General features: G+C 38.3%; 2 protein-coding genes across 2 annotated transcripts; both read right to left on the bottom strand.

The window, feature by feature from the left end:
* Positions 1-130: 130 nt before the first annotated feature.
* Positions 131-11,691, bottom strand: LOC122076471 (mannose-1-phosphate guanyltransferase alpha-like). Its single transcript, XM_042641773.1, has 15 exons — positions 11,217-11,691; positions 10,973-11,070; positions 10,766-10,866; positions 10,543-10,621; positions 10,256-10,316; positions 10,043-10,089; positions 9,851-9,943; positions 9,628-9,718; positions 9,192-9,240; positions 2,117-2,233; positions 1,872-2,019; positions 1,621-1,713; positions 1,455-1,523; positions 531-573; positions 131-432 (listed from the first exon to the last, which is right to left on the bottom strand). Exons 1-15 carry the CDS (start codon positions 11,272-11,274, stop codon positions 332-334), a joined length of 1,248 nt encoding a protein of 415 aa, XP_042497707.1. The 5' UTR covers positions 11,275-11,691; the 3' UTR covers positions 131-331.
* A 1,361-nt stretch (positions 11,692-13,052) lies between these two features.
* LOC122077008 (autophagy-related protein 9-like) lies at positions 13,053-25,822 on the bottom strand. Its single transcript, XM_042642714.1, has 10 exons — positions 25,454-25,822; positions 21,080-21,729; positions 20,649-20,969; positions 18,934-19,156; positions 16,580-16,759; positions 16,271-16,477; positions 14,792-14,869; positions 14,612-14,682; positions 14,340-14,450; positions 13,053-14,191 (listed from the first exon to the last, which is right to left on the bottom strand). The coding sequence occupies exons 2-10, from the start codon at positions 21,652-21,654 to the stop codon at positions 13,357-13,359; spliced, it is 2,601 nt and encodes an 866-aa protein (XP_042498648.1). The 5' UTR covers positions 21,655-21,729; positions 25,454-25,822; the 3' UTR covers positions 13,053-13,356.
* Between the last annotated feature and the right edge of the window lie 1,710 nt (positions 25,823-27,532).

The raw sequence follows: 27,532 nt of genomic DNA on the forward strand, positions 1-27,532 counted from the left end.
TCTGGATTGGAATCGGTGGAGGCTGATCCGGTTGTCAATTCCTATTACCTGAACCATCCAGCCTTTGCAAAGCATAATGCCTCCCAATTTCTTAATACATCACCTCACACAGCATAAAGAGGACAAAAGCTGAAGAAAATCACATTTTTATTTTAATTGCAAAGTATCAATCTACAAATAACCCCATAAGTTGGGGCAAAATCCGTCATAATTATCTCTCCTATTTAGAACCAAGATAAAATTAACGCTAGTACTACTCATTTAAAAAAAAAAAAAAAGACGATGATGGCATCCTGTGGCAAGAAAGCCGTGTGTGAAGCCTTCTTCCTTATTATAGAATGATCTCTTCCTGCACACTGACATTGAGCGTCTTATTTGGGAGAACAATGCTGTTGATGACTACTAATTCATCTTCAACAGTCACAGCTTCACCTAAATTGACATGTACAATTGCTCGTAAATTATTAGGCTATGATGCATTCTGGTCAGGAAATGGATAATAGAATAAAGAAAAGAGAAAGTAATAGTACCTAGGATGGTAATTCCAAGTTTAGCATTATAGTCTCCATCAGCCTGAAACAATTAATACAAAATAGGTCAAATTGCAGTGGATCAGAAAGAGTATGCTAAAGGAACAAATCTTTGTCAAGATCATTGTATTTTCTACTCTAGTGACCCAGGCCTGAACTGATTTGGCAATGGATCATCCCAACTGTCCTGTAACTCTCCCAAGATTATGTTTTATATCCCAAACATATGGGTGGCTGTGGCACAGGGATATCTCATTTGATTTGGATATGGTGGATTCACATATTTTGTCAAATATGATTTTGAAATGTCATATTCAGCTCCTCATTGCCTAGTACACCCAGATACATTCCTAGTGTAGACCTTAATGGGGGTATGGGAAAAAAACAGCCACACCAGTTCTTTTTTGCCAACTTTTTCTGATACAACCTGGAATACTTCAAATATAGGTGTGGGTTGGGACCTATACAGGTCATGGATTGTGCCACAAGGAGTGCCTCATTGGGTCGACTTGCAACAGGGCTTCTTGTGTGTAGGTTGTGGCTTTGTGTGGTTGTAGCAAGTTCATGCAACTTGTGGTCATGTGCCTCATGGTCATAGCCCTCACCCTAGCCAGCATTCCTTCTAGCATGTTACTTTGGAAGAAATTCCTTTCCTGCACTCAGTTATGGCAAAATATTCTTCTTTGGCAAAGGAATACAATGCATATGGACTTGAAAGCGTACCAAGATATTACCTACTATTCCAGTGTGTAATTACTGACAGTGTTTTATGACAACTGAAGCAGGAAAACTTGGGGTTTACATGTAGACCTCAAAAGAGGACCAAAAAAAGGAACGTCCTTTTGTATAATTTTCCTCCTTTTCCAATGCTGTTGTGTGTGTGTGTGTGTGTGTGTGTGTGAGAGAGAGAGAGAGAGAGAGGACCTGCACACGGGACCATTTACCAATACATGATTTCCACCCTACGATTGAATGTATGACGACTGCATTCTCCTGTCAGATTATTAATAAACAAATAAGAAAGAAAGAAATTCACGTCAGGCTCAGATATATGCATTCAACGACTCATATCCCTAAGCCAGTTTCATACCTTTATCTCAACATCATCAAGGATGATACAACTGATGAGCCTTGCCCCAGCTCCAATTCGAGCATTTGCAGAAATTGAGACATTTGGACCAATCTGTTCCAACAGAAAAGACTGAAATCAGTTCAAAGAAAATAAAATAAATAGGTCCAAAAGAAAGAACCAACATCCAAATGGGATTACTCTCCGTCTCTTAATGAATAATAATGCTAAGAAATGGGCCCAAAAGTTGTGCAGGAATACAAATAAACTACCTTTGCTGTTGAATGTACTTTTGCTGATGGGTGAATATAAACATCACCCATGATGGTAGCACTCTTGGAGCCATTCCCACTTGCTAGAAGATGAGGAGAGGTGAATCGAAATTGGCCAAGATACAAAGCAGAACATTTCAAAGACATTCTGCAAGGTGAAAAAAAAAAAAAAAATCAGATTGTGTGGCTCAAAACTCTACAGGAAAGAGAAAATGGAAGCGGATAAGAATTGAGAATTGATCTACCCAGGAGTCTTAATCTGCTCCCAAAAATCCAGGGTCTCGTATGTATATAGCTGCTTCTTGCCAGCAAGAGGGGACAAAATATCCTGATCCAGTCTCACAAAATCTGAAGGAAGGGTCCTGTTAACAGAGCTTATGGAAATTCAGAAGAAAAGAAGTAATAGATGAAATGGTAATCCATGCAAATAATTTTGAAATATATAATAGTACACACAATGATAGAAAAGACCCTACAATGAAGGAAGTATGTTTCTCAGATAGACAAATATATTAAAGAAATATTTAATATCCAAAGAAAAAAAGAAAAGAAAAAAAAAGAGCAACCCAGTGTACGAGGCTCTCACCGCAGCCAACTAAAACCATTATATATACTGTGAATCTCTCTCTCTTTTTTAATATATATTTTTATGAGATTGTTATTGTTGACGTTGAAACCAAAATTTCGAACTGTTGCAGCTGAGAATAAGGAGCCCAAGTGCAGAATTTGAGCTAGGGTTAAGGCTAGGGAGTCTTGGGTATTGTATTGTATATGGAGGTTTTTGAGTCTAATATGAAACATCATATTGAGGCTCTGGTTAATTTTTATTGGAGAGTTTTAGAGGGAATTTTACTGGTGGTAGCTGGGTATAGAATTCTGTAATGACTGTTAACTAGGAATTTTTTTTTTTTTCCCGATGACTAGTTTTGGATAAATTTGTTTTGGTATTGAGGTCTTAAATATGTTTATGGTTGGACTGCAAGGGATTTTCTCTTATGAAGATGGTTGCCTCAACTTCTCTTCCAAACCCTTCTCCTACCCCGAAGTATAGTATTCATCCTAAAAAGAGCAATTGCCCACTGCATGCCTCCATGGTTCTTCCTTTCTCTTGTTTTTCTTCTTCAGTTCTTAGTGGTTTGTTTTCATTTTAAAAAAAGAGCAACCCAGTGCACGAGGCTCCCGCTATTGCAAGTTCTGGGAGGGGCAAATGTATGCAGACTTACCCCAGTGGTTTGTTTTCATTTACTTCGTTGTAAATATTGCATATATTTGTTTAATTTGACGGCGTGTCTTTTTTTTTTTCCCCCAATATGAGCCACTTTCAGGATTTTCTGAGCTGTCACTGCATTTCTGTTGACAACACAAAAATTTCTTGTTTCAATTTTAGGAATATCTTCTCAATCCTTTTCATTATTCTTTCTGAATTTTTTTTTCTTCTCTCTTTCAAAATATACTTATTTGACACTCTCATTGCTGGTCTTGCAGAAATTGTTCAACTGTTACGTGGCTGCTCAAATCTCTTTGACACATATTTTGGTGGAATACTCTGGACGCATTTTTAGTTACCTCATTCTTGGTGCTTCTATGTTTTATCTCTGGCTTGCTGCTTCTTCACAGCAAATAGAAGATTAGAACAGAGAAACATCAGAGCATTCGAGTTGTCCATTTTCTTTGTGTACGGTTGAGATCTATTTAAACTATATCTTGGCTCATAAGTTGTTGGTCACTAAGAAAAAATGTCAGATGTTTAAATCTATGGAAGAAATATATACTATGGGGAATTAGCAAAAATTAGATATAAATGGCCTACCAAGCAGATTAGTTGGTTTTTCCCAGTCACCCTCCACCAAAGGGCCAGAATGATATTGCTGACAATAATGGTGAGGACACACGCCTCAAGAACAACATACAGATTGGGCAACGGATCCTTATAACACTTCATATTATTGATAATAGAATCTATATTCAGCTAGAAACCCAGTTGTTTAACCATGACATGTCCACCCGATTTTGTATTTAACTAAGAATAAGATTGAAGAACTGCACCCAAAATTTGGAAAAAGTGAGAATAGTGATGATGAGGCAGGCTAGGCTGAAACACTAGCAAACACTAGCAAACCCACAGAAACCAGAATCGCAGGGAACTTAAATCTGAGAAATATGGCAGAAACTTTAAGTGAATAGAACTTGCAAACTATAAACCTGATGAGGCTGATATTAATATATCACAAGGTCCTATGAGGCTGACTGTGGTAAAAATATCAAAGAGAACTAATGGAACGATGGCTAGAAACATGCAAGGACAGAAAATAGAATGTAGCAGAAAACAGCAAATAATAAGTTAGAGAAACTTGTACAAATCTTGATCTATCAATCTGATGGACACCATACTTGGGTCAAAGGCAGTAGAAGGGAAAGGGAATAACATATTTTATTTTAGGCCCAAGACTAAATTCTCAGAAATTGTTGACTGAAGATCAGAATCTGTGGCTGTCAAACAACCAATCGCAGACATGAAAACAACAAATAAAAATAAATAAATAAATAAATAAATAAAAGGAACTTGGAGAGCAACCATTGAAGATTAGTTAAAACACAAAAGAAGTTTATAAATCACCAAAGAGAAGGCCACGGTCAAGGGAGAATAGTTGCTGGAAATCCTGCAGAACAGTAAGGAAGAAAGGAAGGGATATGACCAATAGGTTTCACTACCTATGGCCTGCGGGAAAGGCTTCATCACCAGTCCCAAAGACCAAAACCAAGGATTCACCACCTTGGGTTCCCACTTGCTTCACAAGTCGCAACAAGGGCTGTGACTGATTCACCACAATACACTGAGATCCTTTACTACAAAGCAACAATGAAAATTTAGTAACAGAGTGTAGGAACTCCCCACAAATACTAAGTTCCAAAATAACAACTACTAAGTAGCATACTTGCTTACTAGAAAAGGAACTACTAACTTTGAAATAAACAACTACTAGGCAAAATAGAAACTTTCCATTTAGACTCCGCAGAATATTCCAGTAGCAAACAAAGATCTTCCAACAAGATCCTCCACCAAAGTTGTCCATCGAGGCGCCCATACAACTCATTGTGCACAGTATCACCAAATCTTCTTCCTTGGACTGCATCAAGCAATAAGGAAAGAGAAAGAAATCAAACCCAGGTTTCTCAAATTAGATTGGTGTGGATTTGCTTAGATATTTTTGGTTCCCAGTTTCTTTCGCCCTTTGCTAGAAAGAAAGTCTTTAATTTATGTTTCTTTCCCTTATCCATTTCTTCTCTTTCCTTTTTGATAAGCTCCTTATCTATTTCTTTCTTTCTTACTTGTTGAGACATTGGGATTATAGTCCCACATCGGTTATCTGAGACCTTGGATGTGTCTTCATATACCATTGGGTCATCTCCACCCAATAGCATAAGCTTTTGGGTTGAATCCCCAAGTGATATTTCATGGGTTATCCCATTTTATTTAACATGGTATCAGAGCAAGGCCTGCTTGTTGTCCTCTTTAAGTTTTCTGTCCATTGGGTTATCTGAGACCTTGGATGTGTCTTCATATACCCTTGGGTTATCTCCACCCAATAGCTTAAGCTTTTGGGTTGAACCCCCAAGTGGTATTCCATGGGTTATCCCATTTTATTTAATATGGTATCAAAGCAAAGCCTGTTTGTTGTCCTCCTTAAGTTGTCTGTCCACATGTAGAGCTAGGAATGCCAAAGCTACAAGTGAGGGGGAGTGTTGAGATGTTGGGATTTATAGAGTTATAGTCCCACATCGGTTATCTGGGACCTTGGATGTGTCTTCATATACCATTAAACTTTTTTCACCTAATAGTTTAAGCTTTTGAGATGAAAACCCTAAGTGGTATTTCTTGGGCAATCTCCACCTCATAGTCAGCAATGTAATGTTTTCCTAGGCTTTTGGCTCTTGATTGCTTGGGAAAAATCCCTTCAAGGAAATCTTGAAGCTACTCCTACTATTGAAGGGAGTCAGGTCATACCTTAGAAGCAATAGAAGGCAGCTTGTGGAACCTTTTGAGGAGGATTCCAAAGCTTGTGGAGATAATACCTGACCGATGATATGTCAGTCACCCATCACAGTTATCTTGGGGATGCTTTCTTGTTGATCGTAGGACTAGAATTGTTTCAGAGTAATGATATAAAAAAGGGCCACTACCCATTGCTGCTCCCACCTATGCCGGGTCCTAGGAGAGGTGAGTTTGGAGTTGGTGTCCTAACATCTAGCATTTTTGTGCAAAGTGTCCGCCTTCAAGACTCGAACCTGGGCATTTTCCCTGGCAGCCCGAACCTTTCACTGTTACTCTAAGCATGGTAAATGCTCCACAGATGTTGCTCTACCAATTTCAAGCTCTAGCATGGATCTTTCCTGCCTGATTTGCCCAAAATTATGTGTGACAATTGTTTTCCAAGGACTGGTCTAATAATCACTTCTGCGCATATTCTTCATAGGTATGGCTTTTTGATAAATAGATTTATTATGTTGGCTTAATGAATAGATTAAAAAAAATACCATGTTAAATAAAGTGGGATAGCCCACAAAATACCACTTTCAGGTTCAACCCAAAAGCTTAAACTATTAGGTGGAGATAGCCCAATGATATATGAAGACAAATCCAAGGTCCCATATAATCAATGTGAGACTATAACTCTATAACTCCCAACATCTCAACACTCCCCCTCATGTGTTAGCTTCGGCATACCTGGTTATACACATGGACAGAAAACTTAGGAAGGACAACAAATGAACCTTGCTCTGATACCATGTTAAATAAAGTGGGATAGCCCACGAAATACCACTTAGTAGTTCAACCCAAAGCTTAAGCTATTAGGTGGACATAGCCCAATGGTATATGAAGACACATCCAAGCTCCCAGATAACCATAGTTTGAAATCTCGGTCCCAATTATAGAGATTTTGCAAAATATTTCAATTTCGACGTAGATCGAAGTGAAATTAGGTGTGACTCAGTAGGAATGTAGGGTTTCGATCGAAATTTAGGTTTTGGCTTGGTTTTCATTCAGTTTCTCTTGTTATGAGGGGAACACTAAAAAGAGTCCTAGATTGGTTTTTTTTTTTCCTTCCAAATGACCTAAAATTTTTGGTAGAATGAAGTGTTGGGGACCACTACAATGCATCTATAGTGACAATTTGCCACAATCGAGCAAGATTTTGAGCCCTCCCAAAACTCTATGTGGTATTGACATAGAGTTGAAGGAACAGTTTCACAATGGTGTTTTAACCTACTTATGACACTTGTACTTGAAACACTTTGACATTGTTTAATATTATATGTTTTTTTTTTCATTCCTAATGCATATTTTAGTTGTTTTCACTGAATTTTGTGTTATAATATTAAATAATGCATAGAATACAGCACAGTATGGCGTACACTACTAGCCTAGGGTATGAAACCAACTATAATTTGGGGGGGGGGGTGGTTTCTTTTAACAATCTAACAGTTCCAATATGTTTAGAAATACTTAATTAGGGTTCCCTAAAGTTTCAGCCAAACCATAGCCATTTGACCATTGAAATGGACAAACAAAGTGGCCACCTGGCTCATGTAGAGTTTCGGTCAAAATCAATATCTCAAACTTAGCAGATAACCGATGTGGAACTATTACTCTAAACTCCCAACATCTCAACACTACTAATGCTTATAATTATTTTCTTCTAAGGTTGTGCTTGATGGATTTATTTTTAGGATATAAGGAAAAAAAATCCTTGAATAACCCACAGAGGAAGGCCACCCTATGTAGTCTGTTTAATTTTTTCTTATGGAAGGATGATGTGGCAACTTGGATAAATAGAGCATGGTCTGGATTGCCCATGCAGCAAGTTTTAGAGCCAAATTGGATCACATACTCCTCCACTTATCGGCATTTCTCCTTTATTTTCATCTGTCTGTTTGTTTACAACCTTCTTTTCAAGAGATTCCTTCTACAAGTGAATTCTTAATGCTTTACTTTGCCATGGGCCAATCCCGTCAAGGCTGAAACTTGACATGTGACCAAGACATTTGGGTTGTTTCACCTGATCTGCCATGTGGATGCTATTAGGGCAGTTCAGGAAGGCCTTCCTATGTGGGTTCTTTCCTTGTGGACTTTAGTTATCTGCTGTAACTAATTGACTGAAACTAAGAGCTATCCTTTTTCCTAGCTCTGTTATTTAAAATATTTTTTTTTCAAAGGTTTCAAATTGTGCAGGAGTTTTGCAATTCACTTTTCAGTGACCAGATGATCTTTTTAATAACTATCCAAGCCCAGACTCCAATCCATAGGAAGTGTGCCCTAAACAATATACTCCTAGAACGGTTCAAAAAGCAATTGACCATGCCTTCTAAGGTGTTCAATGCACTGGATGATCCTATGTGGAAAGAGGCAATGGATAGTGAGATGGGTGCTCTAGAAAAACAGCATATATGGTCTCTTACTCCCATGCCTGATAGAAACAATGTTGTTGGTTGCCGGTGGGTGTTTATTGTTACTATCTTGCGAACAAACGAGCTCCTTCAACAAATCCTACAGAGTTCTTGTTCAAGTAAAGGATGTCAAGAATTAAATTACGCATCGGGGGGGGGGGGGTTCTGCATTTATATTTTTCATTCAGGGGCTTATGTGTAAATACATATAAGCCATGGACTTTCTTGTAATTTACATTATCATAAATAGAGTCTTTGCAGCCAGATAGGGTATTCTTCTTCTCTCTTATTCATGCCGAGATACTGATTAATACTATTCTAATTTTGTATCATGGTATTAAAGCCAAGAGGTCGGATGTTCGATCCCTGGTGGGTGCAGGAAGTGTGTTATTGTGCCCCTAAGCCCTATACCCTTGATGCCACGAGCAAAACCATGTGTTTGTGGACCTGCACATGTGGGGAGGTGTTGATATACATTGTTCGGTGTCCCCCTTGACAGGTTGAGCTTTCGGGACAAACAATTGTACCAGAGGATTTATGCAATCTTTACTATATGCAGTTCCTTTTTTTTTTTTTTTTTTTGGGGGGGGGGGGGGGGGAAGGGGGGAGGGGGCTTTGTGGTGTGTGAAGGTCCCATTTGTATTTCATCATCCAAATGAAGGTATCATTCATCAAGAGAAAAACATATTGCTTCATATACAGCTGTATAAACGTCGGATTCCACAAATATAATCAGGAAGAAGAATGTCAGTGGCCTAAATGCTAATTGAACGGGAACTAGTAACTCGATGTGTAAGGTTATCTCTAAAAACCCAAAGTAAGAAGAACCAAACATTTGAAGCTTGAACAGTTCAGAACACAAAGAAGACATACTTCGTTGCTGACTGGAGGGCTTCAAAGCTGGATACACGTCGTAGATTAGCTGCAATAACAGAGTGTACATCAGATACTTACTACAGGAGATAAGTATACCCTGTCCTGATTCTAGCTGCAATAACGGAGTGTATGCATCAGATACTTACTAGAGGAGATAATTATACCTGTCCTGGTTCCAGAATCCCACCCACCCACCCAACCAACCCCCCCAAAAAAAGGCCATGAAGTTTACTTTTATGTGAGTAATACCTTAATAAGTTAGTTCAGAGGAGGGAGAAGAACAATCAAATATTGTCCCACTTTCATGTCAAAGGTTCTTCTCCAGAGCCACACATGCTAAAAAAAATCCTTATATACAAGAAAAAAACATTCACTAGCTATAGATACTTAAGCCACATTATCATACTATTTCCAAAGACCTCCAATTACCAACCTCTGTCTTTTCGTTGTGTGGAAACATCCTGAATGGTGGTGAAAATGTCTGGCGTAAATATGTATACGCCACAGTTTATTAGATCACTCACCTGCAAAACAAGGAAACAGAAACCATATGACAAAGAGGTATAGAAACTCAGAAGTAGCCATCAAGTCAAGAAATATAATATGACACAAGGGAATGCTACAAAGTCTAGCTGATTTTACAGTGTTCAACATACAAAAGTCTCAGGTTTCTCCGTGTAATGCAGCAGTTCATGGGTAACTGGATCAGCCACCAACTCACCAAACTGGTTGGCAGATTCAGCAGAAACCTGCAAAAAGAAGAGAAAAACATGGCATGGTGAAATATAATTTAATTAAACAAAAAGATTGAAATTCTAGCATCATGACAGTTTGGAGTTTGGACCAACCTTGATTACTAAGATTGTTCCCATACCACCATATCTTCTATGGGCCTCTTCGCATAGTCAGAATATAAATGACCAATCATAAACCATAAAGAAAAATAAGGCAATAGTACATGTGATTAAGAAAGGGAAAGTAATAAGCATAGATGGGATAAAAAGGAAAGACGAACTTGTCATTGAATGAGTACCAAATCAGTAGGAAGAGAAGAGAATTACCAAGCATCTCTGGCAGAGGAAAGCTGCAACAAACATCACAATTCAACAAGAAGATATGTGACTGCCATCAAGGGATGAAAACATGTCAGATTCAATCGAGAATAAATTGATCAGTTATTCAAAGCCTTCATAAAACTCTTTGATTACGAAGCAGAGGTAAAAATGGTTCCAAGATCTGGGAGTTGAGAGAGGGGAGGGGGGGGGGGGGGGGGGGGGGCCGCGGAGTTTCCTTTCAACTGAAAAAGCAAATATAGAAGAAAGAGTATTAAGGACTGTAAGATCCAAACCGGGTCGTCTTCCATGATCAGATCTCTGAAGTTGTAAAGCCCGCCAGCTGAACCATGTGGTTTATCTTCTTTCAGGTATCTAAGGCAGTAGCAGAAGCAGTAACAAAGAGGGTAAGATCCATGAACCAATATAATGTGACTTCCATCTTTTTCTTTTGAACAATGACGAACTTAGAAAGAGGAAAATACAAGTAGGAAACACGCAAGCGACAAAAGACATTACCTGACTGGGACTTTGAGCTCGTTTGAGATTGAGGAGACATACAAGGCAAATTCCTTCTCTTCATAGAAGCCAACGAGATATATTTGCGCCAAGTTTGGGATCTACAAGAATGCTGAACAATCTCAATTCTAGCAAAGCAATGAACAAGAAGAAAGATTTGATCTCCTAGAGTATATATTTGCAGAGCAGTTGAAGATTAGAACCTACCTTTTTGCAGGCGGAGATCGGATGGTGTACCATTGGCTGTCCTGCCAAAGGGAAGAGAGGCTTTGGAATGTTCAAAGACAGAGGTCTAAACCGAGTACCTGCAACAATCAAACATAACCAAACATGATTAACAAGGCAAAATCTAAAACAGCGAAGCAGGAACCCTTGAATCTAAAGATCGCGACTTGAGCTTAGTCGGTCCAGAGAAAAAAGTAGTACAAAATCAAGACCAATTTGATGATACCTTTAGTCGGGCCTCCCACCATAATCACAGCCACCACCCTCTCCTCTGAACTCCCCATCTAAGGATGATCTCTGAAACTCCTAATCTTAAATCCCCTTCTAGATAACAACTCGGATCCGGAGAAATCAAACTGAAGAGTGAGGAAGGAAGGAAATTCTCAATTCAAAATTCAATCTCAGAAATCAGAACACTCAGAACTACCAACAAGAGATGCCCATGACCATGGTGGAGATTGGAGAAGGAAGCGCACAAAGAATTTAGAACGGAAGATCCCTTATTTTAGTTCGTGCATCGTTTTCCAGAAATAATTCAGAAAAATCTTCCAACGTAGCTCCACTGCCAGCCAAGGACTGTAGTTTGTTGCTTTGCAGAGAGAGAGAGAGAGAGAGAGAGCCGCATCCGAGAGGGAGAGAGAGAAAAGAGATTTGGGTAATCGCCAAATTGGGGTGTTGGTACTCGAATACCCGTAAGGACGGGTTAGTGTCAGCGGAAGCTACTCGCTTCCATCCCTTATTACATTAATTTTGTTCAGTCTCTTTCCTACTCGGATTAGCTGTTCTGGATTCCTATTTCTGATTGGGTAGTGGTGGTGTCTCTCTCACTTGCTCGCTCAGTCGCTCGCTCACGAGTCAGTGGGTCACGACCTTTGCAATCAGCCCGACCAGCCCGGCCAGATGCCCGTTCTATGTAGGGCTAGGTGTGGGCTTATAAATTTTAGCTAAGGTTGGGCCTGACCTGAGCCTAGTGAAGCCCAAAATTATTCAGGCTGGGATGGGCCTTGGGCTTTGAAAATGTAAGCCTGTTCATAGCCAAGCTATATGTTGAGGTTTCATGGTCTGTGCACATACGGTAAACCTAAGGAAAATATTTGCCACAATGCGTTAGAAGGAATTTTTCAGGTCTTTAAGGAAGCTCTGATTTGGGAGATTGAATGGTTTTAAGAAGGTACTATATGTTAATCATCTGGCATGGCTCGGCTAGGCCCATATATAGGGCGGGCAAGGCCTCGGCCTGGCATTAGGTATCTATGTAGGTTAGGCAAGTTGGGCCCAATAAAATACCAGTCCTACGAGGATCCCAGTTCTTCTTCAATTCTTAATCGTTTAATTTTCTCTATGTGACATTTATACATTTTTTAAATATAAAGATTATGAAAATTTAAAATATTTGAATTATTACAATGGATTTAAATTAAAAAATCTTCCACGTGTTGTGGGTATAGAGAGAATTAAAAAGAATTGGGCAATTAACCGTAGGCCCTAGTTTGGATGATGTTGCAAGCTAGACAACCCACGTATTATTATTATTATTATTATAAGAGGGGCCCGGGCCCAGCTTGGAGATAGCAGTTGTCTTCTTTTATGATCCAATGTCCCACCAAGAAAAGAATCTTTTATGCTCCAATGATGTTGCCCGCTAGTCCTCGATTAATTGAAGTAAAATTGTAGCTTCCTCGTTGTCAATGAGAATTAAGAAATGATTGGAAAGCTTTCTTAAATTTGTGAAAAAAAGGGGCAAAGGTTCATTCATTCATAATACGTTTTGGGAGAGGGGGCGCTAGGAAATGAAGCAACAGTTTTTTAAGTTTTCACCCAAATATGAGTTGAAGATGCTTTCATATACTCTCTCATTGGCCCAACCGAAATGATCATTTTTTCCATAAAATATATATGTTAAACCTTGAACTGAAAAAAAAATAATAATAATAATAAACCGCGAATATGATGCCTGTTGAACTCACCCCAGTATAACAAACCAAACCCACACAGACCACCCCACCACCCCAAAAAAAAAAAAAAGAGAAGTAATGAACTCATAAGGGTGCATCAACATGTAAAAAAAGAATTTTTTTTTTTTTTTTTTTTTTTTGAAAAGGAAATGAATTGAGTTGAATAATAATTTCTGTTTACATTTGCCACAAGTTTATGGTGGTTCGATTTTCCTTCGGCCACCTTCCCAAGCACAATGGTAGTAGAACCACACAGGAACTCTCCTAATGGAATTTATATACAACAAAGAATATGAAGCATCATGTTTTGAGAACATCACATAGATCACCTTGCTGCATTTGACTAGCAAGCAATCCAAACACATGCTCTGAGCGTATTAAAAAGAGAAGTAGAGGTTCTGTTGCAAGTGATCACTCACTACTGCTTGGCTGTGGCCTCATAGTGAGGTTTTCTGATGGGTTATTGTAAACATTGAAGGGGAGATTGAAATCCCCATCAACCTCGTTGTTGTCCATGTATGCTGTCCTAGACAATGTGTTGGACTTCCTCCAATCCAAGTGCTGCTCCTGCACTAAGCTTCTATCCCAATAATTGTCATAGGGATCATCAGAAGTGTGCTGCACAAAATTAGGAGGCTCAAGGAAACTTGCCTGGGGCCCCACTGAATGTCGTTCACCTCGGGCCCACCAATGGCTATCAGTAGAGTGCTTAACGTCACCGGAGTCATTGTGCTGAAGCACACTGTCCTGGAAGAAAGGGGCTGAGGTGGAGGCTCCCAAATGAGACTGTATCCGGTCCTCTGGAGGATAACCCCAGTTTGCATCAAATCTTGGTTCATATTGTGCAGTAGTGTTGGTAAATGGCTTCCAGATATCTCTAGACGGCTCCACTGTTACCTCATGGTGTAAATTCGGAGTATCTTCTGAATTACTGACCATATGAGGGGTCCGAGATGTGTAATACCAATCAAGTATGTAGGGGTGATTTCTTTGTTCTGCACCTATTGGCCAGAATGAACCTAATTGATAGCCTGGTCTGGGAAGAAGACCCCCATTGTTATTGATAAGTACATCCCTTGAGAAAAAATTATGCATGTCACCTTCACCCCTTTGCCATGTCCTGGGAGGCGAATATGCATTTTGAGTTCCCTGTCCTAGCCATTTCTGCTCCCTGAAATTTCTAAGAATAGACAAGAACTGCTTTCCTTGAGCATTAGGTTCCCAGGTAGGGTAGCTACTCTGAAAGCTGGACAAAAAACAAGAAGAATCAGTCAGAGGAACAGCAAGGTATATATATATATATATATATATACTCATACTTCACGCAAATTTAGGCAAATTAGAAAGAATGATAGTTTACTAGATCACTTCTAAAAAGTGCATGGTAAACATACCTTAGGAATGATTTCTCCATTTTCCCTTGGGAGCTTCTTCGGGAGCGAGGAGCATTGCATGGTGAACCATAATTACTATTTCCATGGGCTTCAAAGTCAAAGACACTTAAGCTGCATTGTTGAAATAAGAGAAAAAATTAAACATTAGAAATTTCAATATTAAGAGCAAGAAGGGGCAAGATGCTGAGCATAACTGGGCTGGTGATAGCAGAAGGGCCCAGATGTAATGGATTCACCTATAGAGGTTTTAAAAAAGTTGAAAGAACATAAACCTGCAAATGTGACCTATGCCTTCAACATTTACTGTAAAATCAGAAACGAACTGCAAAATGTCATCCACATGCTGCAAAATGGACAGAATTTATTAGGTTGGCAGCTGTTACTTTAGTAACTAGTTTGTTGAATCGCACAGAGAAGAGTGCTAGTTTGTTGAATTGAGCAAGGAATAATACCTTTGGAACAACAAATAGAAGCAAGTATGGGGTGAGAAAAATAGAGGCCATCTCCTCGAATAACATCATTCCAGTGTACTGAATCACCAAAAAACACCAACATAGTTTTTAGTCTTTCATGGAAGATGAAGTTTAAAATTGGAAATATTGTAAAAGCCATAATATAAGCAATATGAAACATCATTCTACAACCTCTTCTCACACCGCCCCCCCCCTTAAAAAAAAAACACAGAAAAGAAAAGAAAAAAGAAGACGAAATATTTGATATAACATAACATCCGAATACGGGTGAAAATTGAATGACTTATTTTCAGTCTTTGTGGGAGATAATTACCATAGAATTCATAAGCTAAAAGAATTTCCAGAAGGGACTTAAAATTTGCAGTAATTGTGCGAAAATCTAATCATGTGTGCACCTCTGGCACCTTGGATGGGGCTGAGTTCTTCCATAAATGACCCTAGTTCTGTTGATGGAAGATGATGAATAAGAAAACCAGTACTACACCAACTGGGTGAATATATGACAATCCAGAGAAGAAGACTAACCGATGTCAGGACCAGCCTTCTCTGTGAGCCCAACTAGTCTTTGCCTGAGAATGACAGCCCAGAGTCTAATTTGATGACCAAGAAATATCTTTTTTTTTTTTTTTTTTTTTTTTTTTGGGGGGGGGCGCTTCCCATCCTAGTGAATTCTAAGCTCAAATTTACATTTTCACAGTCAAGGACAATGTGACAAGTCAGTGTAGCTTGCTGATTGGTAATGCAAGCAGAGGTTTTGGTGCAATATTTGGATTTTCCTTAATGCTTCATGTGATTTAGCAGATGGTCCACAGCATAGAGCATTCAGTGTCAAGGAAGTTGTCCAATGAAATGGATTTCAGTGCCCTCTATGTACCACAAAGTGATAGCCTGGATAGAATTCAAAACTAGGTTAGAAGGCCAGCTGTCTCTTGGGAATTCTCTACGGTTCAAAATTTTGCAATGAAAAGCAAATCCAAGTCAGCTTGTTCAAGCAACTCAGGAGAATATTTCTCTATTTACTATGTCAGAGAAAAGAATCCTCTATTGTTTCGTCCCTGTCCCTGACTTCAATAGAATATACTAATATTAAATAAAGGGAATGTATTTTCTTTATGTATTTCTGGGATCAAGTCTTATATTAGGGGGTGTGAGGGGACTTCAATCATGAACGATTATTTAATTCCTTTGATAGAAAATTCGATAGAAAGGATTTAAGCATATCTGAATCTGCTGAAGTGAATTTATTCAAAGTAATTTGATGGTTATCCATGGAAACAATTATTTCCCAAAAAGTATGAAAGCATAATAAAGGCACAGCTCCCTATAAAGAGACTAATGGCTAGAAACATTAGAACACAAGAATAACAAGTGCAAATTATGAACGAAGTTCAGACAGCAAAAGGATATAAATGAATCGTAATTAAACAAGTAACTACAGTGAAACCCACAAAAGTTCACCTGAAATAATGTTTCAAACTCCATTCGGACCATATCGATATTTTCTTTACCACGCCATCTCTTAGGCATGTAATGCGTATGTTGGACTACCAAAGACATAGCCCCTTGTGGATCAAGGACCTGAAGCTCATTGGACACTGCAGCTCGGCTAATAGCCGTTACCGTTCCAAAAACAGCAGCATACCAGAACAAGTTGCGACCAAATATCTAATTATTGCAAAAAGAGAATAAATACCTGACAGCCATATTCATCTGAAAAAGAAAAACCCTGCAACACTATCCGTTACTGGGGAAAATAAGTATCATTACCTGGCCCTCTAGAAGAGATTCTTCTAGAAATGCAATTATGATCAAAATAGCAGCGAAACCACCAGACACAAAAGAGATAAACTTGGCTATAATAGAAACAATAGGAGAGGGAAATTGTTTCAGATAATCATCAGCATGTACTATGCTGTTGTTGATTCGGTGTCTGAACAGATGGTCAACCTGAGGTGAACAAATGAGACAGTATAATATCAAGGTTAAAGAATTAATATATTAAAGCAAATACCATGATTTATTTATCTTTTTTTTCAGGTAAAAACTTATGCACAAAGAAGAACAAAATACAAAGGATGATCTTCCATAAAAAAATATAAGCGTCACGACATAATCCAATCACCCTTTTTTTTGAATCTTAAGTAGGGGGCTTAGCCCGCCCGCCAGCCTACCAATCAAAGAGGCTGAGAGTAAGCATAAGCTCACCCGTAAGCTCGAAGAGCTTTCTCTGCCAGAGAGAGTGGAGAAGGGGAGAAGCGACTCGTCGTGGAAGCGGTAGCTCCCGGGACGGCCTAAAAGATCGACTTGGCGCAGGAGGGTGGTCATGGATCAGCTGGAAGGAGGCAAGCAAATGAAGGGAGGCATTACGGGCCGACTTCAAGAAGCAAAGCCCCAACTAGCTTGAATGGGACTCGACAAGTCGCTTATAGAAGGCCGACGACTACTTTAGTTCAGTAAGGGGGGAGGGAAGCGAAGCAACGCGAGGAAATACACATATAATATGACATTAAGTCCTCCCAATCTCCAGAGAAAACATAAAAATTACTGACATGCAGCAGAAACAGTGACCATGAGAATTAAGTGTTCAATCCCTTCTTCTATGAAGGGAAATTTGGCACTAAATATTATGCTATTACTCTCCAAATCATCTAGCAAAGAGAAAATGAAAGCAAACTCCCCCTTGCTCAATGTTTCGACCGAAATTTCGCAATTTCGGCGAAATTACAACCATGTTTCGGATTTCTGTATCATTTCAGTCAAACCCCCCCCCCCTTTGTATAAAATGCATGGTTTGGTCAAGATTTTGCAATTTCGATGAATTTCAACCATGTTTTGACTTTTGGTACTGTTTCACTAGTTTCGACTCCAAGGGGGGGAACTTCCTAAAAAACCTCAAATTTTGTGACATCTGATAATTATGAAATGGTTTCTAAATTTTATGTTTATGTTTGTGTATACAAGTATACAACATCTTTCAGCATACATCATACCGCATACACTACCAACCTATGGTCCAAAGCCGAACTACCATTTTGTATGTTTTTTTTATAATCTAAAGGTTCCACTATGTTTAAAGGGCCTAATATAGGGTTTCCTAGGATTTTTGGGAAATAAATTAGACATTTGCTCAAAACTAGTAACCAAAACCTTCTAGGTTTCAACCAGTTTCACGTAATATTTCGATGTTGAGCCTGGTTGAAACTAGGCTTGAAATCGAAACCTTGAACCTTGATGATGATGACGATAACCTTTATAAACCTTTCCGAAGTTTGTATTCCCCTTTTTACTTTGTCTTGTTGAACCTTGATGATGATGATGATGATGATAACTTTTACAAACCTTTATGAAGTCTGCTATTTCTGAAACTGCCCCACGGTTTACAATCTGACCGTTGGAACATAACCAAAATTTGGGATTAATTGATACTGATAGAAAACCCTACTCGACCTAAATTTCAACCACATCTGTTTGGTAGATTCAGAGGTGACAATATTCTTTTTTCTGATTTCTTTTGCTAACCTGTGATCCTACCTTTGGGTTGGGGTTTTGAAATCTGTTGACAAGGGTTTAGACTCCATTAGAAGTCCTCGACCACAGGAGGGGCTGCATCATAAGCTACAAGCCCATATACATTTCCACACCTTCCTCTAGCCATCTCATCAACAATAGAATTAGCAGATTCATCCTCCACCAAAAGGAAAACTGTCCTGTGCAAGGGCACAAAACTAGAACTCTGAGAGTTTGAGTATTACTAATGCTACCCGCATTAATGAAAATTGCCATGCCTGCCACTGGTGTCTGAAAATAACATATGAAATGCCAATCATAAAACATCACATAGTAAATTTCTATGAGCTAAAATCAAATTTGATATACTTTCTAACACATGTTCAGGCTATGAGGATCATAATGAATCAATCACAGGTGTCGGATAACCTATCAATCTGTATAGATAGAAATAATCAATGCACTGGCAAAAAAATTTCTAACAATTGTTCCAAGGTCAACAGAATAGTCAGCATCAAGTATTACTTAGCACGAGAGGAACAAGGAATTGAACTATGGATTTTAAGTTTTAACCACCTCCAGGCAGCCGCAGGGGGGGGGTATTATGCTTGTACCTCATTGAATTCCCTGAAGTCCCATTCTGCTAGGGTAGACCACCTTCGGGATGATGCAGTACTCGGATGGTTGTAGAACTGTTCAGCACGACTCAAGAAGAGATATACCAACATGAATATGACAAGAAATGGAGACAATAGAAGCATCCCAAGCCCAACTGCCATTAGCCTCTTCTTTAATGAAGAAGGGTTAGAAGTAAATTCCCTCCGGACACAAAAGTTTCTGCAAACCAGAATATGGATCAGCACATGAGAAAACCCCAAACATACCCAAATTCTTTCTTTCAGTAGCACTTTCTGCTACATGTTCTAATGCTGAAATAATGTGAATAAAATGTTAATTGCATTCCCCTCCAATAAAAATCTAGAAAAGCTTCAAGAATGTAATATCAACATCTACTGCAAGAATATACCAATAAGTAAACCACCTGACAAGAAATCTCTTCCATCACATGCATGGATGAACCAAAACAAGGAGGATGACAACCAGGAGCCGAAACCAAAAAATATAATTTATGCCCATCCCATTCCATGCCCCAATAATTTTCTTAACTTTTCTAATTCAGTGTCCATCTGTTTGACTTCTGCAGAACCATAACATTATTTTATATAATTTGTCTTCTCTCTTATTTTCTCCCCTGTATTATATGAATTTGCTGGGCCAAAGGTTAATTTTCTTTTCTTATGCTGAGTATACGGTTAAGCAATTCATATATTCAAATTAATTCTGTACTCTGACAAAATCAAGTGACTCTGAAGCACCAAGGAAAAAAATGTATTAAAAAAAAAAAAAGATATGTGATTCAGCAACATAACAGCAGAAAGTTGAGCAATACTGATAGTTAAAAAGCCATATGTTCATATAATAATGTTCTTTACATCCAGCTGCACATTTTTATGATATAACCCACCCACCCCGGGCAGTGAAAATAGCTTAAAGATAAGAATCACATTGCAGTCCCTTCCAGAAATTGGATAATCTACTGACAGAAAAAATAGGTAATCATAGTTTTCAAGGCAACAAGGAAACCAAGGCGATAGAGGATGGTACAATATCAAGGCAGCACCAACAATGCGCCACCTAGGCAACCAAGGTACCAGTCCAGGCTGAGCCGCCTTGTCGCCTAGGCGACGCCTTGATAACTATGTTGGCAATAAACAAGAAGAATAGCCATTAACATTCACTAGCTTGCATATGTAAGATCATAATCCTTCCCATTAGAAAACCCAAGCAAAGTTCAGAAAAATGAATTTCTATTTGAGCTAGTTGGGCCCACCTTTTGTAAATGAATGGTGATCTAGTAATATACAGAAACATTAGACTAGAAAGAGGTTCTACCACATTTTTACAAGTTTCATGAGCCTTAACTCATGCACCCTGTCAAAACCTAAAGAAATAACACAGGTTTATCATTGTTGTATTTCTCTATTTGAGTTAAGTCTATATGCATTTAGACACAAGATTTGGAGGATACAAAAGCGTGAAGGTTACTCTTCAACTTGTCAAATGTCAATAACATTTGCAATTGGTACATCAAACTGGAGAGAAACATTAATATGTCTGTTTTTAAGGTACCAAGAGAATATGATAATTACAGAGGAAAGTAACTAAGGGGGAGAGGTTACAAAAAAGTGAGAAGTATTAGCATACTGCCTTTTTTTTTTCTTTTTTTTTTTTGAATGCACCTTCTTGGAATCAGTCACTGAAAATATACCTGTCAAACATGCTCTGGAGTATGCACCAATTCAAAGTCCATTCAAGAGTCTTTGTCAATATTAAATAATTTTTCTTTCCATCCTCTCTAGAATTCACAGCAGGACCAGCACCTGGGATCCACCGAGAAATTGGAAAGGCAAGGACACCTTTGTTCAGCATCCCAATTAAGTAGTTCTCTTTGCGCATTATCCGCATTACCACATCATGTGCTGAGAGATCCTTCACTACACAAAGTTGCTGTGACCCTTGTATCTGAACAACCTTCTCAAGAATTGATGCCCATGATGTAGTTTGAACTTCCCGGTCGGTCACATGGAGACTGCAGAAGAAAGAAAACGATAAAATTGGCGAACATGCACTGTTATTGCTTTGGAAACCAAATATAAGAAAATATATGCATAAATACATATATAACCATCGTCAAATTACCTATTATAATAGAAATGGCGGATCTCCAAAGTGTCCTTCAACTGGGCAAAGAATCTCAAAAAACAGAAGATCCAATAGATGGAAAATATTCCCAAATACCCAACAATGATACCTTTGGAAAGTGTGAAAGGAGTTAATGGATGTGAATTAAGAGCTTCCTTAACCAGATCACAGTTCTTTCCTGACCCAAATGCATCTACCCCACACTTTACCTTTCGAAGGCCATTCCAATCAACAAATAACAGGAAAAACCCTGAGAAACATATGGTGAAACCCAGACTCAGCAGTTCAACCACCCACTTGATGATTATGCACCAAAGTCCTTTTTCACAGTAGTAGTTATACAGCCTTTCAAAAAATAGGTCTAAATCAGAAATTGCTTCTACCTTCACGCCCTCTCCATTGAGAAGCCCAGAAGGGCTCTCACTACCAGAACTTGGCTGCCTTCGATAATCAGACAGCTCAATCTCAGGAGGCACGTCATCAAGCAGTCCTGTGTTTAAAGAAGATTCACCCTGCCATTTCCATTTTAATATGCTAGAAGCACTTATACCTTTTTGTCCACTGAACATCATTCACAAACACACAGATCAAGCAAAGATGGCCAGTCCATTACCCAAACCGTTACTTCCAATGATTAATGCAAGGATCTGGAACCAAAGAGGAAGAAATGAAACCAACATTATTCCAAGAGAAAATGTCCCAGGAAACAGGAGAACATGAAATCACTAGTCACTACATTTAATGAGTAATAAGAATAGGTTCCTCCCAAGATACAACAAAAGTAGAAATGAAAATAAACAGAATCACGTTAACTAAAGTACATGGTCTAAACAGAATAAGAGAAAGAACAACAAATTAAACATAACAAGTTCAAAGAGAATAGGACGGCTATGACTAGTAGTTCTAGTTCCATGAACACCCAACTCAAGTCAATCAAGCCTCATTCATACCATTAGGTACAGCCATTAAACAAACTAGTTCAATAAATATATGAAGCAAAACTTCCAATATCTCAAACAAGGTTCCAGAGCCTCTGGAGTGATTTAACTAACATATAGCAATGGCAAGGTTGCTCCATTGTGACCAAGTGGTCACAATAAAATGGGTTTGAGTCAGGAAACAACCTCTCTGGGAAGTGGGGTTAAGGCTGCGTACATTATGACCCTACCCAGAACCCGCAGTGCCAGGATCTCATGCACTGGGACTGGGTACACCCTTTTTTATAAAGGATACAGTATCCACTTCAAAAAGTGAGCATTTTTTGAACACCATAAATAGGAAAATATCAGACCCAAGAGAAACAGCATTCAATACCCCAAACAAGATTCCAGAGCCTCTTGAATGATTGAACGGACATATAAAGGATACAGTATCAACTTCAAAAAGTGAGTATTTCTTGAACATCATAAGTAGTAAAATATCAGCAGCCCCAGAAAACCAACACATATACAAATGAGTCCATCACAACCATACATTTCATAAAATGACTGTTTGCCTAAGGTTATACTACTGCAACCAGAGCTATGATAACCATTCATGATAGGCATCTGGATCAGCTATAGTAGCACAACTAGAGCTAAAGATCAAGTCAGAACAAAAAAGAAGAAACCAAAAAAAAATGTCATTTTCTACTTGGAAAGTTTTCAAACTGAGATGCATCATAGTTTTCAATTTCTCATTGATGTCTCCCCGGCTGAATCCTCACTAAGAGTATTTCCACTTCAACACATGTTCATATAAAGTATGCCAGAAATACAGCCAATTCTGAAAACTTTACTTGTGGTCATACTATATGGTAGGGCTAGATTGTAGTATGACCACGGATAGAGTTTTGTGGAGGACAAGGACACCGATTGCCGACCCCTTGTAGGGGATGTTCCTGTGATGCTTTGACTTCTATGTTTAACTATTTTGGACCTCATCTCACCTTACTTATGTTGTCTCTTTATATTCCTATTCCTATTTTGGATCCATGTAGTCGACCCCATTAAGTTGGGATAAGGTTATGATTGTTGTTGTTGTTGTTGTTGTTGTTGTTGTTGTTGTCATTACTCATTAGTATTGGCAGTCTATCAAATTGATGCCTGTGATAATAATTAGAACTTCTACTTAGGATGTAAGGAGTCTCATTCAATCCTCAACACGTAGCGGTAGGGTGTCTATCATCATGGATCATATTAGAAACTTGAAACAACAGAAGTAGGCAACTAACACATTGTTTGGGAATGACACCAAGCATAATGCAGGGGCAGACACCAAGCATGAGTTGCATTTTCTAATACCAATGCATGATAGTTATATGTTAAAATTAGATTAAAATAAAAATAATTATTATTATAATGATATTGATAATAATATTGATAAAAAAAAAAATTGTAAATAAATTTCTTTAAAATAATATCTCCTTCCATTTGGGTTCTTATGTGTTCATTCCCAACAAATAACCAAAAAATCTGATAATCTTGAAATTTCATCCTATTTTCATAATTTCTAGCATCAATATGGGTAGCTTTATCACCTTTATTAACCATTAACAGGTTTCTCAATATGCAATCTGGCATTCAAGGATTTCTAGTTCTACCTTTCCCTGTATTATAACGGTAGTCCTCAGATGTCAATTTTCAAAACCAACCAAGACATAAGTGATCAATGCCACCTCAAATTTGTTAAGTTTGTCTATCTTGCAACAAATCGGAACCATAAATGGATAAATTTATAATTTTGGCATTGTGGCATCCACTAGCATCCTTTATTCTTTTATTCTTTTTTTTTTCTTTTTGTCAGCTCACAGAAAATTCAAGTAAATGAAAGGTTATTAACCATGATGTTAGTAAATAGTGACATTAATTCCTTCCAACAAAATGGCATCTAAGACATCCAGGCTTTTGAAAATCAAACAGTTAACTTCAGCCTCCAAGCATACACATGAATAGATCATTCCACTTGACATTGTGGATAAGGGTTTTGGGATACAATTATGAGAACTTAAGAATTGAAAGGATTCGATATTAGACATAAGTCCGTGAGCCGGGTTATTACTCACTTGGTGTACAAAAAGAGTATTCCATTGTTGTTACTACATTTTCAATCACGTCTTCCCAGTGAAACACTTACAGCATAATTAAAGGTTATGATGACCTTTGATGTCTAAGACCGACAGGAGGGGTATTATTGAACTGGCCCATAAGCTGATTTAACATATGTGAAAGACACCAGAACATCATGTTTCCTGAGCCTGTTTTGCTAAAACTAACAGGAAACCTGCTTTGTTGGACCAGTCTGTTCCTTAAACATTATACCTACTCCACCATTCAGCAATGATGATGATCTGCTCATAAATGACACTACAAGTTTAATTGCAATCCTCTGGTTGCTTGTCCATTTCAACAATATGAGCTCCCTTTCCTCAATCTATTTCATTGACACCAAGGCAGCTCTTACGCAACTTTAAGGGCTCAATAGCGACCGCTCTGCTTTAGCTCTTGTAGAAAATGGTTCTCATGAAATCTACATGCACTCCCTTATTATTATACCTTACAATAGCATTAGGACACACAATGAGTGAGGTACTGAAGAAATCAAGCACATCTTTGCACAAAATGTTGAACACAGTTGACATGGCTTCCTACACCAGCATTCACTATTTAAATTCCTAATATAGTTCTAGACTCCAGAAGTGAAACGAAAAAAATCAGTTTCTTCTTCAAAATTAAATAATAACATCTTGTTTAACTGACAAGTTAGGCATCGAATTTATGATACTGGAATTTGGATCCGGATGTGAGCAGAAGCTCAAGAATTTCATTCAGAGCCTCTGTACATACTCATCAGATGACCAATCACAGAACCCGGAATAAAAATAAATAAAAATTGGAACTTCAAAAGTTCCAAAAAGCAGGGTCAAAAAAGATCAAATATGTTTTCGTTATCCAACCATGCCATTATTAAAGTCTAAAAACTAACGAAATCTAGAGCAACCATGCCAATCAAGAAATACAAGATGAAACAAAAGATAACAATAACTAATAATAACAGAAAACGGGCTGTCAAATTTTGAAAATAAGACCCTTATTCTCCCAGCACCTTCATGGAAACATAAACCAAAGAAATCACAAAAACAAGACTAGTTCCGGTTATCCCAGTGGCTGAAAAGTACAATACTTGAAAGAAAGCAACTACTTTCAGTAGCTAAGAGACCAGACCGAATTCCAAATTCAACCCGAAATAACCACCAAAAAAGGAAACAAGACCAAAGATTAATTAAGATAAATGGATGCGGGAAAAAATACAAAAGCAACAATAGATAGCCAAAAAAAAATCCCCAGAAGACTCATGAAAACTAAGTGCAGATGCCCCAACCAACGAAATTACCTGTGACCCATCAAACAGTTCCGGCAGAAAAGCTGGTTTCAGCAGCTACCAAGATGAGATTGTTGCCGCACCCGCCCAAAATTAGAAAAAGAAACCAATCAATCGAAGCAGAGTAGTAAAGAAAGGGGTCCTTGCAGGAACAGTGAAAGAAGGATGAGCAATAAGAGCGGTTTGTTCGGTAATCGGAACAACGAAGTATTGAAGAGAATAACGAAAAGAAAGGAGAAGATAGAAAAGAAACACCAGTCAGATTGCGTGGAAGAAACAGGAATTCTTAAAATTCTTATTTTAACGAAACGTTTAGCTTCCCTCAGTTTAACGAGACGTGAAGTTGGGAATCACCGGTTCCTCTCTCTCTCTCTCTCTCTGCCCTCTTCAGTATTGGTCTCAGACGTAAAGCAGGAGTAGTATATGGAATTGGGTGGGCTTGGAAAATATGGATGATCTCTGACCCATTTAAAAGTACCCGACCCATTAATTAAATGAGAACAGGCTGAGAACAGCCAAGACAACCATATCAACCAATCAAAAAAATTCCTTTTTAACCTTTTCTTCAAATTTTTGGTAAAACAAGACATGGTTTTTATTTTAAATCAAGGGAAAAACTTGGGTATACCGTTGGTGCATCCAGATCTGTGTCTATCTCTCTCCTCTTTTTAGAAAAATCATGTATGTCCCCTCTATCCCGATCCTCCTATTGGTCGAGAGACAGGTGCAAGCAGTGGGTAGGAAACATTTCCCCCTAAACGCAAATCATAACACCAGGGTTTTAGGAATCGATATCAGATATATGAAATTGGTCAGATCAGATTGGTATCAACCAAGATCAATCCCAGTTCTTCGGTGATCATAAATTGTTACAGACAGTATCTTTACAAGGATAAAATGGTAAAAATCTTTTTTTTTTTAATAAATCTAATGGCAATTCTACCCCGTAGGGGTTAATCCGGATTGGTATTGGCTATTCCCAAAGAATTAAAAATCCTTGCAGAGCACGGAAGGCCTGAACTTGAACTACTCCCAATTTTGTATTTTCGTATGACCATTGACAACATGGGTAAGAGAGACCAATACTCATTGGGTCTTCTATGGACCCAATCAACCAGCAATAGAAAGCCTACAAGGTATCTCTAGGGTTATATTGTAAATTGGCCTCGTATAATTAACATCCCGTAAGTATCTACCATTCTACCTAGGTACTTATCGAAACGCCTTTCCTTCTCGTGAAGTAAGACAGAAAAAATAGAAAAAGAAAGGAAAGAGATACTTTTTCTGCTTCCTAAATCCTATTTGTGGAGAAAAAACGAGGTGTAAAAAAAAGGTTATCTGTCCCTTTCAGGAGCCCTCGAATCGATATTCAGATCCAAAAACACAGATTCTGAGGTTTTGGGATGTAAATCAACAAGAATTGGAATCGGTCACGGCCGAATTAATTGAAATTTCAAGAAAAGTTAGGATCATCCAACTTTTGGAATATAGTTGGAAACTTTTTTGAGTCAGATAATTAACGACCACCTACTTTTTATGTATGATGCATCTACTGTTGTCTCAGTCAACTGGGTGCCGTTCACTCTGTTCCTCCCTCACATGGCAGAGTCAAACACCAAACAGCTTGAAAAAAAATCCATCCTTATTTTTCCTTGTTTTGTTTCCTGCAGAACACGATACGTGGACAACTTTAAGACTAACGCACCAGATGTAATAATCCTCACCCAACCTTGACCGTTGATTTTAAAATTGTCCACATGTCGTGTTTTACAGGTAGCAAAACAAGGAAAAATAGGAATGAGAAAAACAGAGGATTTTCATCCAAGAGCTTTGCTTGGTTTCTACACGGACCAATTGCTGAACATAAGTCCTGAGTTCTTGTTTGAGTCCCCTGATTTGCCATGGAATTCCTTTGTCATTTTGTGTCAACACGTTGCAAAATTTCATTGGATTGAATTGCCACTTGCCTTGTTCCGTCGGCATAAATAAAAACAGAGACAAAATGGGAATGTGATTTGATGTAGATGTGTATGTGTTTTGCAATCAAATTTACTATAAGTAAACTGCAACTGATTTCTTTAACACCCCACC

Source organism: Macadamia integrifolia, chromosome 4 (genome assembly GCF_013358625.1).
Source record: "Macadamia integrifolia cultivar HAES 741 chromosome 4, SCU_Mint_v3, whole genome shotgun sequence".
Lineage (NCBI taxonomy): Eukaryota > Viridiplantae > Streptophyta > Magnoliopsida > Proteales > Proteaceae > Macadamia > Macadamia integrifolia.

Bases quoted from the DNA above. Each gene is read 5' to 3' on its own strand.
- LOC122077008 (XM_042642714.1), bottom strand. From the start codon at position 21,654: ATGATGTTCAGTGGACAAAAAGGTATAAGTGCTTCTAGCATATTAAAA. The intron at 19,157-20,648 runs GTATATTTTCAG...TCTGGTTTGCAG, and splicing joins CTCCAGAGCATGTTTGACAG to AAACTTTTGTGTCCGGAGGG. The intron at 14,683-14,791 runs GTATTATTCCTT...TCCATTTTGCAG, and splicing joins TTCTATTTGTTGTTCCAAAG to CATGTGGATGACATTTTGCA.
- LOC122076471 (XM_042641773.1), bottom strand. From the start codon at position 11,274: ATGGGGAGTTCAGAGGAGAGGGTGGTGGCTGTGATTATGGTGGGAGGC. The intron at 9,944-10,042 runs GTTGGTCCAAAC...TTCTTTTTGCAG, and splicing joins GAACAATCTTAGTAATCAAG to GTTTCTGCTGAATCTGCCAA. The intron at 433-530 runs GTACTATTACTT...ATGTCAATTTAG, and splicing joins ACTTGGAATTACCATCCTAG to GTGAAGCTGTGACTGTTGAA.